This window comes from Scomber scombrus, chromosome 20 (genome assembly GCF_963691925.1).
Source record: "Scomber scombrus chromosome 20, fScoSco1.1, whole genome shotgun sequence".
Taxonomy (NCBI): domain Eukaryota; kingdom Metazoa; phylum Chordata; class Actinopteri; order Scombriformes; family Scombridae; genus Scomber; species Scomber scombrus.
In genome coordinates, this window is record NC_084989.1 from 7,649,384 (window position 1) to 7,667,929 (window position 18,546).

General features: G+C 36.3%; 3 protein-coding genes across 3 annotated transcripts; 2 read left to right on the top strand and 1 right to left on the bottom strand.

Annotated features, from left to right (window-relative positions):
* Nucleotides 1-231: 231 nt before the first annotated feature.
* mcur1 (mitochondrial calcium uniporter regulator 1) lies at nucleotides 232-5,742 on the top strand. The gene is made up of 9 exons (XM_062441796.1): nucleotides 232-551; nucleotides 2,220-2,336; nucleotides 2,423-2,526; nucleotides 2,979-3,080; nucleotides 3,546-3,587; nucleotides 3,898-3,969; nucleotides 4,156-4,209; nucleotides 4,387-4,501; nucleotides 4,718-5,742. The coding sequence occupies exons 1-9, from the start codon at nucleotides 302-304 to the stop codon at nucleotides 4,771-4,773; spliced, it is 912 nt and encodes a 303-aa protein (XP_062297780.1). The 5' UTR covers nucleotides 232-301; the 3' UTR covers nucleotides 4,774-5,742.
* Nucleotides 5,743-6,094: 352 nt separating this feature from the next.
* On the top strand, nucleotides 6,095-9,992 carry dph2 (diphthamide biosynthesis 2). The gene is made up of 7 exons (XM_062441798.1): nucleotides 6,095-6,183; nucleotides 6,467-6,643; nucleotides 7,245-7,357; nucleotides 7,541-7,761; nucleotides 8,052-8,741; nucleotides 9,572-9,754; nucleotides 9,856-9,992. The coding sequence occupies exons 2-7, from the start codon at nucleotides 6,494-6,496 to the stop codon at nucleotides 9,984-9,986; spliced, it is 1,488 nt and encodes a 495-aa protein (XP_062297782.1). The 5' UTR covers nucleotides 6,095-6,183; nucleotides 6,467-6,493; the 3' UTR covers nucleotides 9,987-9,992.
* Nucleotides 9,993-10,006: 14 nt separating this feature from the next.
* On the bottom strand, nucleotides 10,007-18,288 carry ncf2 (neutrophil cytosolic factor 2). The gene is made up of 19 exons (XM_062441965.1): nucleotides 18,006-18,288; nucleotides 17,686-17,768; nucleotides 17,402-17,510; nucleotides 16,897-17,031; nucleotides 16,547-16,654; nucleotides 16,387-16,446; nucleotides 14,365-14,544; nucleotides 14,047-14,129; nucleotides 13,770-13,878; nucleotides 13,260-13,394; nucleotides 12,706-12,813; nucleotides 12,520-12,579; nucleotides 12,307-12,353; nucleotides 11,831-11,972; nucleotides 11,596-11,661; nucleotides 11,142-11,356; nucleotides 10,937-11,048; nucleotides 10,460-10,577; nucleotides 10,007-10,351 (listed from the first exon to the last, which is right to left on the bottom strand). Exons 1-19 carry the CDS (start codon nucleotides 18,177-18,179, stop codon nucleotides 10,260-10,262), a joined length of 2,136 nt encoding a protein of 711 aa, XP_062297949.1. The 5' UTR covers nucleotides 18,180-18,288; the 3' UTR covers nucleotides 10,007-10,259.
* Between the last annotated feature and the right edge of the window lie 258 nt (nucleotides 18,289-18,546).

An 18,546-nucleotide genomic window follows, 5' to 3' on the forward strand; every position in this document is an offset into this window, starting at 1 on the left:
CATAGGAGGATAAGTTGTTTTATTGTTTAATATGTAAAATGCGACGCAGCAACTTTTAGGCAGGCTTTCACTCATTTTTCCAATTTGGCGCCACACTTTAACAGCTTGTTGTCATCCTAAAGGGGACGTGGTTGCTCTGACGTCAGAGAAGTATTGTATGCCTGCACTCATGTACACTGGCCCTTTAAGAGACTACTGTAGGTGAAATGTTGCATTGTAGCCTGAATAGCATAGAGTGAACAGACGGAAGTAGTACAGTCCTGGCAAGTTTTACTGCGGGGGAAACACAAGCCCTGACAACATGGTGCTAAAACAATGTCATACGCGACTCAAAGTGGTCGTCTTTAACCACACAGTGAAGTGGTATGACCCCACTCATAACCAACACAGTAGTAGTTCGGTACCAGCGCCGCCGAGCAGTTTGACAGCTGTGTGCTCCTCTGTCATCACTACACCCTGTACAAAGTTTGACAAGCCGACATGGAGACGGAGACGAGCTCCTGGACCGAAAACGATGCAAGTTTGTGCTGGGACACACATGTCCATCAGAGGTAACACACTTCTTCTGGTTACAGCAGTGTTTAATGGACTAATAATGTACATGTGACATGGCTCCTAACCACTGTTCAAGGTTAATCTAGAGGAGTGGTTTTCAAAGTGAGGTCCGGGCAACTCCATTGGTCCCTGAGGTGGTTCCAGGGAGTCCCCAGCAAAAAGGGGAATCATTTGTGCTCTCTATAATTTCATCCAAAGCTAAAATGTTATCAGGTGGTGGTCCGTGGTCTAAATGTGTCAGTTTAGGGGTCCTTGACGTTAAAAAAAGGATGAGAACTACTGCACAGATTCAGTGTGATGTGAACTGATTCAATAATCTTCCTCTACACTGACTGCTACATTCATCTGATCTATGAATCTTACTATTTAAAATACATTTTTTGTTCATTACTTCATTGTCAAGGAGCCGAATCCTAGATTTTTACTGTCTTATAATTGTGTAATGAGACGTAACAATAAAGAACTTGAAAGTCCACCTGGAGGATGATTAAAACCATTGTTAAAATTTAACAGGAAATGGAAAATGTTAAGAGAAAATGTAAGATGAAAACTGAAAATGGAAAACAGAAAATGTAACATGAAATGTTAAACTGACATGAAACAAAATAACCTTTAAGATATAAAGTTTTTTTTTCATTATATAGTTTTTAGTCTGGTTTAAATCTAGCCCTTAATTATTTCAATATAAAGAATATGATGATGCTTGTGCATTTGAGTAAGACAAATGTCAACTGCTGAAACAACTCTTCAGTCAACTCAGTGTTGGATATCTACTAGTACTACTAGGACTACCCTGATGCTAAATCAACAGTGTTTTCAGTAGGAACATTTGCCCAGATCACACAAAGTATTTACATAATACATCACAGGGCTTCCCAATTTTCTAGGTGTGTCATCACTAAAGAGTGCTGCTGTGTTGTTTTAAAATATAAGCAGTTCATTCTCTAGATATCTTTTTCTTCTGAAATCTTTAAACTTTATCAACACAAAGTAAATAAGTTTGATTTGGATGTGTTGCAAGAAAAGCAGTAGCATAGGAAACAGTTTATTTGAGCACAAAAGATACATAATAGAAAAGAAGCAACTTAAACAGTTGTGCAGTTACAAGCCAACAATCATTTCACATTTAAGTGAATGAATTTAGTTTTTGCTTGAAGAAATGACTATGTACTTTAGGCTAATTCCATAAATTGTATTATACATTTAATTTTAAACATTTAATATTTATATTAATTAATATTATTAATATTATTTTTAACATTCAACTTTTTTAAATTTTATTTTCCATTTTCTCTTAACATTGTCCATTTATTTTAATCCCATTCCAATTCCATTCACTTTTAATAATGGCTTGAATTATCCTCCAGGTTCAATTTCACCAATAAACTCTAATAAAGACTAATATGAGATATGGGCTATAAATGATGTATTTAAGTAAAGATGATGCTCCAAAATATAAAATAATAAAGCTACTTTCTAAGTAATTATATAATCTATTAAAACATGAAAGCAGTATATAATTTATGACTATTTTGTGTGTGTAAGAAAGCAGAAATATCTGCGGTTACAAACATTATTTGCAAATATTTTTACATTTATTAGTCTACAGAGGCCTATTACTATAATGTGTATGATCACTCCCATCTTCTTTATACTGATTGCAGAGCTGAGTACTTCCATCAGAGCTCTCCAGTATGATCTGAATGCAGAAGTACCACAGAGTGAGGGCCGGAAGCTGTTTTTTGATACACACGCGGTGGTACGACTGCTGGAGGAAAATGGTTTGAGCTGCTTTTGTTATTTAAGTTTTACTCTGCTTTTTAATTCATTTTCCTCATTAATAATAATCATTTCTTTCCTTGAACAGGCTTCACTACTCAGCAAGCTGAGGTGATAGTCCAGGTACTGATGAGGATGACAAACTCTAACATGGATGCTATCTATAATGACATGGTAACCAAAGTGCAGCAGGTGAGACATTGTACATTTACAACACAGTTCTCAGTCAGCCTCTGTTTGTTTCCTCTCTGTGTGTCACTGTCACTGCCTGTATGTCTCTACTTCTATAAAGGTCACTGAACCAGTACTGTACTGTACCATGTATCCTCCACAGCACATTTCAGTACACATATCAGTAAAAACACCTGCTATTTTCATTAAATGTATTCATATTTAAGCAGCAATTCAATATTTACTTCATCAAGGCTGTTCTTAGAATTGTGGACATTGATTTAATTGATATTTTTATTCATGTATTGATATAAAAGTAATATGTTTCACCTGGTTTCATTTGAATTTAGACAAAATGAGATCAATCAAGTATTAGTTTTTTAAAAAGTATTATTATTCCAGATAGATGATTTGCATTGTAGTATTTGCTTTGTTTTTTTTAAATGTTATATGTATTGTGTGATTTTTGGCAGGAGATTATGTTGCAACGTGTGATGTCTCAAATAGCATCTGTAAAAAAGGACATGATCATCCTAGAGAAGAGCGAGTTTTCTACGTTATTGGCAGAGAATGAGGTGAGTGTATTTGACAGTCTTAAAGATAATTGTTGAGTCTGAACTCAGTGTTGTTCTGATGACCAAACTGGCCTCTGAATGAATTCACATGTACACAAACTTAAGAAAACTGCATGCAGTTGCATCATCCACTTGCATGTAATTGTGACGTTTTTGCTAACTGTGATATAGGTTTTGACCATCAGATGGTCAAAACAGTCATCTGAATTAAAATCCTTAATGCACAATTTATATAATTTTGGATGTATACAAATCAGTCATGAAAGTGGATAGCTAGAGTGATAACAAGCTGTGGGGCAAATGTGTGGATGACAACATGAATTTCTGGCTTTATGTATGTCAGGTTTGTCTATAGTAGTAACACTGAAGGTGACTGTGTGTGCTGTACAGTTGCTTCTGTCTGTCCTTGTTTTTTTCATTACGTGTCACCATTTAAGATTTTCACTATGTTAACGTTTCTCCCAGAAAGTCAAGATCCAGTTAATGGAGCTGAAGGTCCAACTGGCAGTAAGTGTTGTGATTTATTCTTGGCAGTTAATGGCCAAGGTTCATGTTCATGTGACAGCAGTCATACTGATATAATGACAATAATAACTCATTTACCTTTTATAAACAGCATTTTAAACATTCCTTAATATTGTTAATTAACTTAATTGAACATAAAATATATTATTTGTGGTTGAAGTATTCCTTTTGAACCATTTCTTCATCTTTATTTCATCCAAGATGTTGTTCTTCTTCTTCTTATTACTGTTTTATTATTGAGCAGTACTTATGTAATGACTTTCCTTTGTGTGTTTCTGTTGCCACCTTGCAGGATCTAATGAATAAAGTGCGCTCAGACACTATTTTGGATATGAATTTGGAGAAAAGTCGTTTTAAAGAATTGGTAAGTGGACCAACTTAATGTTAAGTGTTTGGAATTACTTTACTTTTAATTCATCTTAAATTGAATTTGCTTAAAATGACAGATGACTAGTTGCTGTGTGATGTTTTTTTTAACTCTACCATTTATGATATGACCTTCCTCTAAGACATATTGGTCCTCTTCTGAATAAAACATTTATATTTTCAGAAAGTAGAGAATGAGAAGAAACTTCTAGAAGCACGAACAGAGACACTGGAAATGGTATGTATAATATTTCATTTCATTTCTATTTCATGCTAATCTACATAATGTACAATCACAGGGCAGAGTGATACTATTCCTTCCATTCATTGTTGCTTTGTTAAAGCACAGATAGAAGCTCAAACCAGTACCATGGGGACCATCTTTAATACTTGTGTCTAATTGCTTTTTTTATAGTCTGCAGAGCAAGATCGTCATTTGACTCAGACCAACATGAAGATAGACACGGAAGTGGCGGGTTTGAAAACCATGTTAGAGTCTCATAAACTGGATACTATAAAATATCTTGCAGGTGGGACACTGGTGTATTTCTTTGTGTTGTTGGCAAATGAGTGTATGTTGCAATGGTTAAGTTTAGTTAGAGTGGGCTCCTTTGATCAGTTTTAGGACTTTAGGACAAACATTTCCGAAGTAGCTGAACAACATTTAGCAAAATAAAAATGATGTTAATAACAGTCTGTCACTGAAGTAAGTAGACTAATGGTTGTCTGTGTTTTTTCTCTTTTAGGTTCAGTGTTCACCTGTCTCACTGTGGTGTTGGGTTTCTATCGTATTTGGATGTGAACACTAGGAGTGTGACTTTCATATTACAGTAACTGTGGTGACTTTTGAATGCATCAATGCATCCTCTGAATCTAAAAACATTCAGAGAGCCAGTCTCTTTCACGTCAGACCTCATTTTGTTACGTGTTATTGATCAGTATGATTTTGTGTTTACTGGTGCAATCTTTTACCGCAACTCTATGAATGAATTATAAGCTCAGAAGTGAAACTCCTGTCTCCTGAAGACACTCCTTATTCAACAAGTGGTTTGATGACAATTAAATACGGACCTCTTATTTAATTATCTAATGCAGTTTGAAATTGTAATTATTATTTTTTAATATCATGTGAACACAGTATGGTATATGTGTATATATGAAGTTGTAGATTGGAACTGAAACTCAGGAGGAACTTGTGTGACTCTTAACCACTATATTATCACAGATATGTAACTTTTACGTGCTATGTGACTTCAGAAATGTTTTAATAACTGAGTTTTTGGATTGATATTATTATGATAAAATTGTCAATAAACTTTGTGGTAACAACAGAAGCGTCTGTTACAGTGGATGTATATATGGAGGGGTGCATTAGTCATATAATTATGCTTTTAGCATGCTCTACATTATGAGTCTTGTTGAAACAGATGTTGATATACTGTTTCTCCTCTGGGTTCAAACATGTTTAAATAGTGATAAATAATGTAAAGCATGTATATTGTGATCTTATTATGAAACGTACATAAAAATGTAAATAAAAAAACAAAACAAACAAATATTTTCCAGCTGCAATATTAGGATAATAATAATAGTAGGGAAACATTAGTAGAATGTCAAAAAAGGTGATAATTCTACTTTATGTTTATTATTGAGGTCGAACAAAGTGGTGATGGTGTACTGGGGTGAATTATAGTGAATGGTGTTTCTAATATTTTGCCACCATTTGAACACCATTCAATATAATGCACTATAAAATACCATCATCACCCACTATGACCTCAATAATAAACATAAAGGAGAACTATCACCTACCTGTCAATGTCAACAAAAACTGAAAATGTATAAGCTTCATAAATGTAGAATTTATAGCAGAGCTGTTGTATTAGATTGCACAGGCTTACCTAATAAAGAGGCGAGTGAGTGTATATTGTAATGTTATTATGAAATATGCATACAAATGTAAATAAAAACTTAACTACACATATTTTCTACCTGTAATATTAGGATAATAATAGGATAAAAAATAATAGTAGGGAAACATTAGTATTTATAAATTGTTATTAAATACGCCAATAAGACATACTTTACGTCATTTCCCCTCAGAAAACCTTTGAACAGGAAGTGTTAGGCAGTTGTGCTATAACTACTGTCAACACGTGTGTAACTCAAAGAAACCTCTACCAGTCAACAACGAGCGACTTGACACTGAATTGTAAGTTTACATTAATGTGCTATTGCAAGTACAAGACGTCAATAGCTATTAATGACAGTTTGTAGCGATAAGCGCTAAACGGAAATGGCTAGCGGCTAACCTAAGTCAAGTGGTAGGCTATGTCGTCACACTTAATTCGTCTAATGCTGAATGTAAGAATGTGGGAAATGCTCTGTGTCGGTGAAGGAAAACATACTTGACTTTAGTTTTTACCCTGGCAGCACAAATAGCGAAGAATATCTGTGTAATTTCAGCAGTTGTGTGGCTTATTTGACTCTTACAGGAGCAGTTGGGTGGTGACTATGCAGTGATGGCTGATGCGTTCAGTAGCAGCTCGGAGAATGTAATTGAGCGTGTGGTAGAAGTCACAGCGAAGACAAACGTTCCTGTGGAAAAACTTGATGAGTTGTATTACATCAAGAACACCTGCGACTTCATCAGTCAGCATCAATTCCAAAAGGTAGAGATTTCATTTGTATGTCTTACTCATGTACACAATTCAGTGGTTTTACTCAATGAGTCTATGTACACTTTACCAGTTAATTTAAATCAACAACAAAACAAATGACTTCATATGTGAAAGTACACACAAACACTCACATTAGAAAGAAGGCCATTACTAAGAATTGACTCAAGACTGAAGCACCAAGTTAGAATGGTTAATCATAGATGATATACTTGTGATGGAGAATCGTACATAAAAGTTGAACATGAAGAAAGAACTCTTTATAAAAGGCTGGAGGAAATGGTTAACATATGAAACAAAGAAAGGCATGAATAATAAGGCGGTTTGAGGATATTGTTTTTTATTGTTATTAATGATAAAACTTTTTTTTAGTACACACACTGACATAGGTAAAAATGTTAATATAACATGGTTAAGGTTACGAATTTAAAAGTAGATCTCATATGTATACTTAAAATTGGTGTAACTTCTTGTGAAAGAGGACGATTGTGATTTGACCTCCCAGCTACTGAAATTAGGAGAGATCAAATACAGAGTAAAGCTGTTTTTTATGTCTAGATTTGAAAGTCTCAACAAAGCTGGTTCATGTTCACAGGTTGCTTTGCAATTTCCTGATGAACTGCTGGTGGATTCCATTTCTATAGTAGCCGAAATCGAGAGAATCACTGATGCCAAACTGTTCATTTTGGGAGATACATCCTACGGCAGGTATGTATCATTTTCAGTGCATGGGTTCTTCATGCAAAATGACCTATTGGTGGTGAAAAAGCATTAGTTTGATGAAGGCTATTACAAAACAGGATGTAAGTTAAATGCTTTATGTGGTTTGGTTGCTAATTAGTTTAATGAAGGTGTTATGATGTTTGTGTACGTTCGTCCTCTCTTGAGCAGTTGCTGTGTGGATGAGGTCGCTGCGGAACATGTTGGAGCTGACTGCATCGTGCACTATGGCAGCTCTTGCCTCAGCGCATCCAAGAGGTTGCCATTGATGTACGTCTTCGAGAAAAGACTAGTGGACCTAGAGAAGTGCGCCTCCTCTTTCAGAGAACTCTACCCTGACACACAGAGTCACATCGTCATACTCTATGATGTCAGCTATGCTCATGCCATTGGTGAGCTATCCCACCTTTCCTCTTTTACCTAATGTATCAAATAGCATTAGCCTTATATATAAATATACTGTTATATTAGTTGGAAGTTCATGTACTGTTATCCAACACTTTTCAAATCATTGCTTGTCCAGTTCTCAGTTTAAAAACCTTAATACCAGTTTAAAAGAAGTCAAATTGACTACATCCCCAGCTCAGGCAGAAAGTATTGAAATCTAATTAATTCACATCTTAGCTTGATTAAGTGTCATTTATGATTTCCAGTCAGTAATTGATTTTTTTTTCTTTCACAGATGATCTTCTCACCCTCCTGTCGCAGGAGTATCCAAACCTTATCGCTTCAGAGCTTGTTGTGGAAGGGGAGCAATGTTTCAGCCACTGTCAGATTAAGAGAAAACAGAAGGACGCCTGTTTGTCAGAGCAAGACAACAACCAGGTTTTGTGTCTGTTTGGAAGGCAGTTTTTCCTGAAAAGCGGTTTGAGCATAACGGATTACAGTATGTTCTATGTAGGCCAAGAAGGAGCAACCTTACGAAACTTCATGATGACTTGGAATCGCTGCTCATTTTGCTCTTTTGACCCCATAACAATGACCGGTAGGACTGAGTCACCAAGTGTCAACCGTACACTAATGAAGCGATATTATGCTATAGAAAGGGCCAAAGATGCCAATGTGGTCGGCATCCTCGTCGGCACGCTGGGGGTGGCAGAATACCTCTCCATAATCCAGCAGCTGAAGGAGACCATCCGCAGAGCTGGAAAGAAGAGCTATATGTTTGCCATGGGGAAAATCAACGTGGCCAAACTGGCAAACTTTCTGGAAATTGACATTTTTGTGTTAATCGCATGTCCTGAAAACTCCCTGTTGGACTCTAGTGAGTTTTACAGACCTGTAGTGACACCTTTTGAGATGGAGATTGCCTGCAACAAGAACAGAGAGTGGTCAGAGGAGTACGTCACAGACTTTCGACATCTCCTACCAGGTTTGATTGGGTTTTGTTTACATAAGAAATCCCTAAATCAACATTTTAAGGGACTGTATAAATATTATTTTGGAGAGAAGAGAGGGAGGTCACACATTTTACTTTTGCTGAAGGGGGTAAAATGTAATATTTTTGGGGGAGCAGTGACAGGTCTTATGCTCACACCAAATTTATATTTTAACCATCCGTTGCAGGATTTATTAAATTAAAAAAATCAAATGGTGGTTTTAATGTGCACAGTTAGCCATGAAGGAGCGCCTTTTTTCATATCAGAGCTTTATTTTGTCATCATAAAAGACGAATCTAATATAGAGTCTAAATGTTACAGAAAAGAAAATGTCACATTAAGGCCAGTATTAAAATTCAAGTTGAATATTTTATGTAGTCTTCAGTAATTTAATAATTCAATTACATTTGCTATAATTTGTTAAATTTCTAATTCTACTTCTGATATGTGCACTGGTAGCCAATGTGGGTATTATTACATTAATGTGTTATGTATATATCGTTTTAAATTAGATTACACCACTTATTTGTTTTTCCTCTTAAATAATATTGATGAAATGACATGCACAAACTCAGTCCTATAATTGAAGATGTTAGTGGACAGGTGTTTTTTTTTATTTTTTATAAGTCATGAGGAGGGTCCAAAGACACTAATAATGCAAGGAAGGGCCTTGCTTTTTTTAAAGAGTGAAACACCATATTCGCATCAATAACTTTCACACAGTCCCTAATAAGAATACAGTTTTGTCTTAATTTGTCTAATGAAGGTTATTGAAGACTTTTACAGCATTTTAATTATTTTCTAAATCTCAAACTTCCTCTAGGTGGCCTGAGTCATGTGCCTTTGGCTGATCAGCAGGAGGAATGCGATGAGACTGATGTATCTTTAATCACAGGAGCCCTGCGAAGCAATCATTTGTTGAGCAGTGAGCCTGCAGAGTCCTCGTCTAGCTCTTCACTGGTCCTCAGGAACCAGCTGATGACTGTAGCCAACACCAACTCAGCCGGTACGACAGTCAAACATATGTTTATTGTGTATTTGGTACACATAACAGTAATTGAACACTGTCTTGTATTACACTACATATTTCTTGCTTTCTGTTTTCAGCATCTTTTCTGGCAAATCGTAGCTGGCACGGCTTAGAGCAGAAGCTGGGAGAGACACCGGTAGTGAAGGCAGTACAGGGCAGAAAAGGCATTGCTATTGCCTATGAAGAGGAGGGAACGTCAACACGATAATTGACCAGTAATGCACAAGGTCTTCAACATATTATTTAATCATGGCTACCTGCTGTTAACACATAATAAATGTATATTGCTTGTAATTACTGGAAACTTTAAGAAATTATTAAATGTTTTCACAAAAAAGATCAATACCTGATGTCCTTAGTTTTTATTATGGCATTACTCAGAGTATGTGAATCTAAAATCTCAATCTGGTTGATTATAACAGATTGTGGTTTGGATATGTGACTGTATACAGGTTTTAGTAACTTTCAGCATTTACATCGATCAGTGGCCGTTCACAGGGAGTTCTTCCACAAAGGGTGCAGGAAATATACCAGTGTTCCCATTACACTGTCCTTCCAACCAGTCCTGGTTGACTAAAGAAAAACAAAAGTCATGAATCAGAATCATCATCACAAACTGCAGTATGTGTAAATATTTGAGATGATATTTTTCACTGTATGGCTGAAGGAATAGTGTCTCACTTCTGGAGAGGAGTGTGATTGTGTCCCCCTGCTGAAAATTGAGATCCTCTGGATTTGATGACTCGTAGGTATGAAGTGCCACAAACTGAATCTGGTTCTGTTGTTCTCCATCAGTTTGCTAAAAGCACAAAACACAGGAAACATCATTTTTCTGCTCAATTTAAACATCACTCAAGCTCTGTTTGAATTCTGTTTAATGGCTCTTAGAAAATAATTAACCACTCATGCTTTTATAGGCGCCATGCTTTTTATACAGTGCCTCAGAAAAGTAGCCGGCATTTATTTTTCTGCATTTTGTGGCGAACCAGCGTCAAGTTTCAAGAAACACTTTGGACAAATTATCAGGGAATAATAAGCAGGTTCCATCCACAAATATTTGTATCCTCCTTCAAAGAGCTATATGATTAGATTGCAGTATAAACCAGAGTAACTATTATATGAGGCAGCATACACAGCAATAGATCATCATATACTTACATCCTTGGTGTTACACCACAATGTGATGTGCCTAGCTTTGGCACGCCTCCACACACTTTCCATTTCTGTGTTGGCATTGATTACATTTTGCTCAGTTGCCTCGGAGGTTAAACTAGATCGAAGAAAAGGATTGAATTTAGTACTCTGACAGTAATACAATATACCAATTAAACTGTAGGTTGTATTTTTTAAAAGTGCACCATACCTCAGGGTGATCGAAGCAGAACAGAAGTTCAGTTTCTTACTGATTTTCCCAATCAGTATGTCATAGGGACACCCAGGTGCTACACAGACTGCAAAGTTGAATGTGTAACGGACTTTGACAATGTATGAATTGTCAGTAGGCTGCACTTGTTTCCTTTCAGGTCTGGTTGGTGGTTGTCGACTTGGTGGTGCAGATACTCCCTGTCCCTGTCCACTCTTTATCCCATCCAAATAATGCAAAATATACAAAAAGGAAATAAAGATGCTGTTTGTGGGTTTATACAGGAAGTTTACATTTTTTCTATCCTGATATGACCTGATTACAATATACAACAGATATTGAATTTTATCGAGGGTCATTTAAGAGGCCTGTGGAGTTCTTTAAAAAAAAAAAAAAAAAAAAAAGTCTACCATAGCACCAACAAAGTAATGTAGAAAAATAAGAAATTCCTTACCTCATTCTTTTTAGAAGCCAAAGAAATTTCCATACGTTCCAGGTAATTATAAGGAACAAGTCCTCTCTGTAAGTGACATGACAACGATGAATACTCTCCATTAACTACGTAAATAGAGGTACAGATTTCATTAGAAGAATGCAAGAGTGAACTGGAGGTCTTCAGAGAAATGATTATGAGATGCACAGTAGCAGATAGGTTGCATATGTACTGATTGTGTATGTGGCGGTCTTACTCTTTCGTTGAAGAGCACAGACGCCCAGTTGTCATCACCCTTCTGCAGTACGAACACGATGTTGCCCGGCACTACAGCCAACTCATCACTGGTCTCAGGAACAAACTCAAACAGGACAGTGTGAGGGTCCCCTTCCAAAGCCCTGTGAGGACAGAACACATCCACATGGTGAGGGGATACTAGGTTAGTCTTGATTAATACTCTATTCATTATTAGTAGAACTATAAATCTAAAGTATATCCAAATAATAGTACATTTATATACTGCTGATATTGGTACTTTGGTCATCCTTCAAGTAAAAATTCATCTATGATGAAATCTTACTAAATATTAAGACCATTTGTTATCAGTTTTGCCTGCAACTAATCATATTTTTTGGCATTATAACCACAATCCACATATGACGTGTATTCAGAGAGCATCTAGTTTGTTTAACTTTGAAGCGATAACAGTCAGTAAGAGTCAGACGGTTCTACCTCAGAACCTCTGGTTCTTTTGGACCATCAGTGGGACCACCTTCAACCTATCAGATGTAAACAAAAATACAAAGCATTTTTAAAAGTACAACTACTAATGCCTTTGCAGCACTTTCTTGAATCATGGTCTCCAATACAGGTTGGTTAAGGTCATGCATTTTCATATATTAATAATAATATGCAGGTTTGTCCTCAGATTGTGTAATGTGTCACCTGTGGCTGTAATGGGGCAAATCCAGAGAATTCATCCTGAGGAATAACCGAGGCAACAACCTGAAGATGATAAAATACATTTCAGGTTATGTATGTCAAAACAAGTATTGCAAGTACATACACAATGGGGAATAATGTGGTACAGTTTTTTACAAATGCAAAGTCAAGTCCTAACATAAGCATTACCTTTGCTTTGCCCAGGTAGTCCTTCTCCTCCAATTGAGCAACATAGTGCTTATTTGGTTTAAATAGCACAATGGTTGGGAACTCAACTGGTTTGAAAAGTTTATGTTTCTGAAATATCATTAAAAAGGACATTTTATATACTTGTCAAGAAGAACATTCAAATTCAATCGTTAATACCAGTGCTTTTAAGCCAAGGATGTCCAAAATATTCCATAAAGGACCATGTGGCTGCAGGTTTTCATTCTAACCAAGCAGGAGCACACCAGGCTTGACTCATTTAATCAACTGATCTCATTCTTCAGACAGTTGATTGGTTGAATCATGTGGTCTTGATTGGTTGGAACACAAACCTGCAGGCACATGGCCCTTTATGTAATAGTTTAGACATGCCTGTTTTAAACAGATGGTCAATTTTAACATTAATGCAAATAAATAATCAAATTGTCATGCCATGTCATAAGTATAGTCACATTAAAATATATTCAATTCTAAGATTTCATATGTTGATGGTACAAAGACTCCATCCTGGTAATAAGGACAGCATCATAACTGACCAGAGTGGACTCCAGAGCTTTATCAATCATATTGAGCTTGGTCTCTGTTTTGTAGTTGAGAGACTTCACAAGGTTTTCATGAGCTTTTTCCCAGTGACCAAGCTGGGCCTCAGCCAGGGCAATATTGTGGAGAACCTGTGGCAGGAGACATCAGGCCTTATAAATGATTCATGCAAATCACAGAACTGAGAATAACACCTAAGCCTCTTTTGTTAATAATAGTTTTCTTCCTCTTTGCTCTAGTGAAACTGGCTCTGAAACATAAATATTGCCAAATGGACATAGACAAAATCATTGGTTTTAACATTAAATCAGTCATTGGGATGTAATAGAAAAGCTTATGCTTCAGCTGCTTGATAACAAGTTAATTATTAGAATTAGGTGTGTTAGAGTGGGGAGATACCTAAAACATGTAGGGCAGTAGCTCTCCAGGAGCAGGGTTGGTGACCACTGGTCTAATCATTCGGGAGCAGCATAATAAGGAGGCTTATCAAGCTTTAAAATACTTACGTCACATGCATGTAATTTGTATCTGAGACCAAGTGCTTTGTAATCTATCATCTGGTTGCCTCTTAGAGCCTTGAAGGCCTGCCGGAAGTCACCTAAACACTCCTCGTACCTTTGAACATAAATAATTAAGTTCATTACTTTAGGATTTCGTACTGTAAACAACAACAAGAGTGAAATAGTGATTAAGAATCAGATTATGTGATAATAAAGGACATTGTTTTAATATAATATGAAAGGTGAATATGGCCATTTTATTGAGATGACTGGTGTGTCTTGCCTGTCCTTTCTGTAAAAAGTGATTCCTCTTTGAAAGAAAGCAACAGCCAGGTGCTCATCTTTACGTATACTGCTATCAAATGCCTGAGAAAAGTGAGAAAACATAGTAACTTCCTCCAGAAGAAAAGAGAAATGGTTACCTTTACTTCTTCTTTCTCAGTGACTTGCACTCTTAAGCAGCATATATCACAGCATTACATCTCAGCCTTATCAGCAACACGCAAACAAGATTTTACTATTTGATGTGTAATATTGAAAAGTTAATATCAGATATTTGTAATGTTTCAGCTGACATTTTATCAACAAAGGTCAGACGTACCTTTTCTGCATCATCCAGGTCTTGGTTAAGGAGATGGAGACAGCCGATGTCATAGTAAATTTTGGAATTTGGCTCTTTGATAGACAAGAAGATCCTGAGTGCTTCTGAGAAATCTTTTCTGTCGGCACAAGTTGCAGCGTTGTCCCACTCGCGCAGAGTGTCCACAAAAGACATGGTCGCCTGTTAGGAGTACACTGAGCTACAGACCAAATTAAGGAAGCTCATTTGATTTTTACCAACGAAATCAGGAAGTGTGATGACAGTGTCACTGTTGGTACATTTATAGATACACTGCCACCACTCTTCAAGGGCCAATGGTTGTTCCTTTTTCCTCCCATGTGATTCTGACAGATGGCAAATGTAGAAATGCAAAGCAATTCAATGTGTGTTTGTGTTTAAATAAAACCAATCTCATTGTGGTATTGGTTTAAAAAAACAGGTTGTGGAATACAAATGGGGTGTTGTACATCAAGCATGTCCTTAGTGGTAGAGGATGTAAGTTGTTAGATAATATTAGATCCTGTCGATGTGCTCTGCTGGTTCTTGCAGGTCTACAACTAAGGTGAGCAGGCCTTTGCTGTTCAAGTGGAACAGTCTGTCTGTCCAGATTAGACAGTCCTTTAAACCTCTTCTTAAAACAATCTTTTGATGGAAAGCTTTTGTGAACATTTGATATGTTATTATGTTTTATTATCTCACTTCTGACAGTTTTTAGTTTTGTGTAAATTTTATTTCCCTCTGTTTCATAATCTTGGTTTTTCTTTTGTTTTCAGATGCTGTTTTTTCTTTCTGTTAAGCTTTAACTTTTTAAGACAAGTGCCACATGAATAAAGTTTATTATTATTATTATTATTATTATTATATGTTTTTAAGAGGGATACAGAGGGGTTTTGTGGTGATATACTGTCTACAGCAGTTGTTCTCAAACCTTTTCACATCAAGGACCTCTAAACTGACACAAATTAGACCACGGATTAATCTTGTCAGACCTTTTGATAAGATTTTTGCTTTTACATGTTTAATTACAGAAAGTATATTAGACCCATGGCCACTATCGTCACACAGTCTGTCAACGTGTTCATTATGGATGGAACTATAGTTTTTTATTTTTGCTGGGGACCCCCTGAAACCCACTCTAGGATCTCTTGTGGGGTCATAAAGTGTCATAAGTCTTTAAAAGTAAGTCAATAGTACACATATATGATTTACCAGGGTGATTTTAATTTGCGAAAAGATCTTTATTCTGTCTTCTTGTCTAATAGTTAAACACAACTTCTGGTACATACTGCAAAAATACACCTGTGTGATTGACACTTAATCTCACGTTAGCATGCACTCTAATACACCATTTATAACTTATTCTATTATAATTGAAGAATTTCACAACAATGAAAACATTCATGTACGCTAAAATAAACAATCACTCTGATGTTCTAAGAAAAAGTTATGTATTTCTGTAAATCGTCTGGCTAACAGTAAGCTAGCTGCTATCTAAACAAACATGGTCCTGCTTCATTATCAGACAATGAAGCTAAATGAAATGCAACTGAGGCAAATGAAAAGGGAAAATATGCAACATTTACTAAGAATCTTGGCAAATACAAATATGTAGATGGAGAGTAGGTATATCATTCAGTTGGTTAGCTTGCTGTAGCCTACAGCCTTTTGTGGCCGTGTTTGCACAGAGCTAGCCCTCCAGTTGGCCAATGGGTTGTGAAAACAGTCTGTAAGATTCAGACTGTTCTATCTCAGAACGTCGGGTTCTTTTGGACCATCAGTGGGACCAACTTCAACCTATCAGGTCTAAACAAAAACACAAAGCATCCAATTAGTTGTGCTGGAAACAGTTAAATGTGGTTGTCAAGTGACATAGTTCAGCACAGCATCACAGCAATAGTTATTGAATCATGGTCTTCAATACAGGTTGGTTAAGGTCATGCATAACCTATCTTTTTCATATAATCTATTTAGATATATTAATAATAATATGAAGGTTTGTCATCAAATGGTGTAATATGTCACCTGTGGCTGTAAGGGGGCAAATCCAGAGAAGTCATCCTGAGGAATGAGTGAGGCAACAACCTGAAGATGATAAAAAACATTTCAGGTTATGTATGTCACAACAAGTATTGCAAGTACTGAATTTGTTAATGCAAAGTCGAGTCATTACATAAAGTATTACCTTCGCTTTGCCCAGGTAGTCCTTCTCCTCCAACTGAGAAACGTACTGTTTATTTGGTTTAAATAGCACATTTGTTGGGAAGTAAACTGGTTTGAAAAGTTGCTCTTTCTGGAGGTGAAATATTGTTAAAAAGGCAGTTTAATATATTTATCAAGAAGAACATTGAAATTCAACTGCTAATACCAGTGCTGTTAACACTTATGCAAATAAATAAGCACATCTATGCTATGTCATGAGTATAGTCACATTAATAACAGTACAAAATATATATTATTGGTATCTTAAATCCTAAGATTTTGCTATTAGCCCAAAGACTATATATTGAAAATGGAGAAAACATCATCACTGACCAGGGTGGCGTTCAGAGCTTTGTCAATCATATTGAGCTTGGTCTCTGTTTTGTAGTTGAGAGCCTCCACAAGGTTTTCATGGGCTTTTTTCCAGTGACCCAGCTGAGCCTCAGCCAGGGCAGAATTGTAGAGAACCTGTGGCAGGAAACATCAATAATGTGTGAGAATTTTGACACTGTTCTTAGCTTTCAGGCCTTTTAAATCACTGATGCCGATCACAGAACTGAGGATAACAGCCAAGCCTCTTTTGTTAATGAGAGTTTTCTTCCTCTTTTTCTACAGTGAAATTTATCAAACTGTAGTTTTGAAGAATGGCTAAAATCAACACTGCCAAATGGAAGTAGACAAAACTTGGTTTTAACATTAAATCAGTCATTAGAAAATAGTGTTTAGGATTAATGCTGTGTAAAACTATAAACTGTCAACGATGATAGAATGGAGAAGATTTGTCTTTAATTGTCTAATAATTTGTGAGTGCTGTAATAAGGAGCTTTAAAATACTTACGTCACATGCATATAATTTGTATCTGAGACCAAGTGCTTTGTAATCTATCAGCTGGTTGCCTCTTAGAGCCTGGAGGGCCTGCTGGAAGTCGCCTAAACACTCCTTGTACCTTTGAACAGGAATAATTAATTGAATTACTTTTGCATTTCATACTGTAAACCACAAATACAGTACAATGGGAGCAGTGATTAAGAATCAGATTATGTGATAATAAAAGCACACTGTTTTAATATAATATGAAAGGTGAATATGGCCATTTTATTGAGATGACTGGTGTGTCTTGCCTGTCCTTTCTGTATAAAGTGATTCCTCTTTGAAAGAAAGCAACAGCCAGGTGCTCATCCTTGTGTATGCTGCTATCAAATGCCTGAGAAAAGATAGAAAACATAGTAACTTCCTCCAGAAGAAATGAGAAATGGTTACCTTTACTTCTTCTTTCTCAGTGACTTGCACTCTTAGGCAGCATATATCACAGCATTTCATTTCAGCCTTATCAGCTACATCCAAACAAGATTTTACCATTTGTAAATGTGTAATATTGAAAAGTTAATAGCAGATATTTGTAATGTTTCAGCTGACATTTATCAACAAAGGTCGGATGTACCTTTTCTGCATCATCCAGGTCTTGGTTAAGGAGATGGAGACAGCCGATGTTAAAGTAAATTTTGGAGTTTGGCTCTTCGATAGACAAGAAGATCCTGAGTGCTTCTGAGAAATTGTTTTTGTCGGCCAAAGTTGCAGCATTGTCCCACTCGCGCAGAGTGTCCAAAAAAGACATGATCACCAGTTAGGAGTACACCGAGCTACAGACCAAATTAAGGAAGCTCATCTGATTTGTACCAAGAAGATCAGGAGGTGTGATGACAGTGTCACTGTTGGTACATTTACAGTAGATTTACGCCACCACCACTCTTTTAGGCCCAATGGTTGCTCCTTTTTCCTCCCATGTGATTCTGACAGGTAGCATAGAAATTCAGAGTTTATGTGTGTGTTTGTGTTTAAATAAATCTAATCTCATTGTGGTATTGGTTAGTTTCCCCTAAGAGTTTCTTATCTTTAAAATAACAGGTTGTGGATTAAAAACGGGGTGTTGTACATCAAGCATGTCCTCAGTGGAAGACAATATATTTATTAGGTTATTTATT

Excerpts from the sequence above, each read along its gene's own strand:
- mcur1 (XM_062441796.1), top strand. The coding sequence starts at position 302 with ATGGTGCTAAAACAATGTCATACGCGACTCAAAGTGGTCGTCTTTAAC. Across the intron at positions 3,588-3,897 it reads AGCTGAAGGTCCAACTGGCA|GATCTAATGAATAAAGTGCG; the intron begins GTAAGTGTTGTG and ends GCCACCTTGCAG. Across the intron at positions 3,970-4,155 it reads AAAGTCGTTTTAAAGAATTG|AAAGTAGAGAATGAGAAGAA; the intron begins GTAAGTGGACCA and ends TTATATTTTCAG.
- dph2 (XM_062441798.1), top strand. The coding sequence starts at position 6,494 with ATGGCTGATGCGTTCAGTAGCAGCTCGGAGAATGTAATTGAGCGTGTG. Across the intron at positions 6,644-7,244 it reads GTCAGCATCAATTCCAAAAG|GTTGCTTTGCAATTTCCTGA; the intron begins GTAGAGATTTCA and ends TCATGTTCACAG. Across the intron at positions 8,742-9,571 it reads CTTTCGACATCTCCTACCAG|GTGGCCTGAGTCATGTGCCT; the intron begins GTTTGATTGGGT and ends AACTTCCTCTAG.
- ncf2 (XM_062441965.1), bottom strand. The coding sequence starts at position 18,179 with ATGTCTTTTTTGGACACTCTGCGCGAGTGGGACAATGCTGCAACTTTG. Across the intron at positions 16,655-16,896 it reads AAGCTCTGAACGCCACCCTG|AAAGAGCAACTTTTCAAACC; the intron begins GTCAGTGATGAT and ends TTTCACCTCCAG. Across the intron at positions 13,879-14,046 it reads ACTTTTTACAGAAAGGACAG|GTACGAGGAGTGTTTAGGTG; the intron begins GCAAGACACACC and ends TTATGTTCAAAG.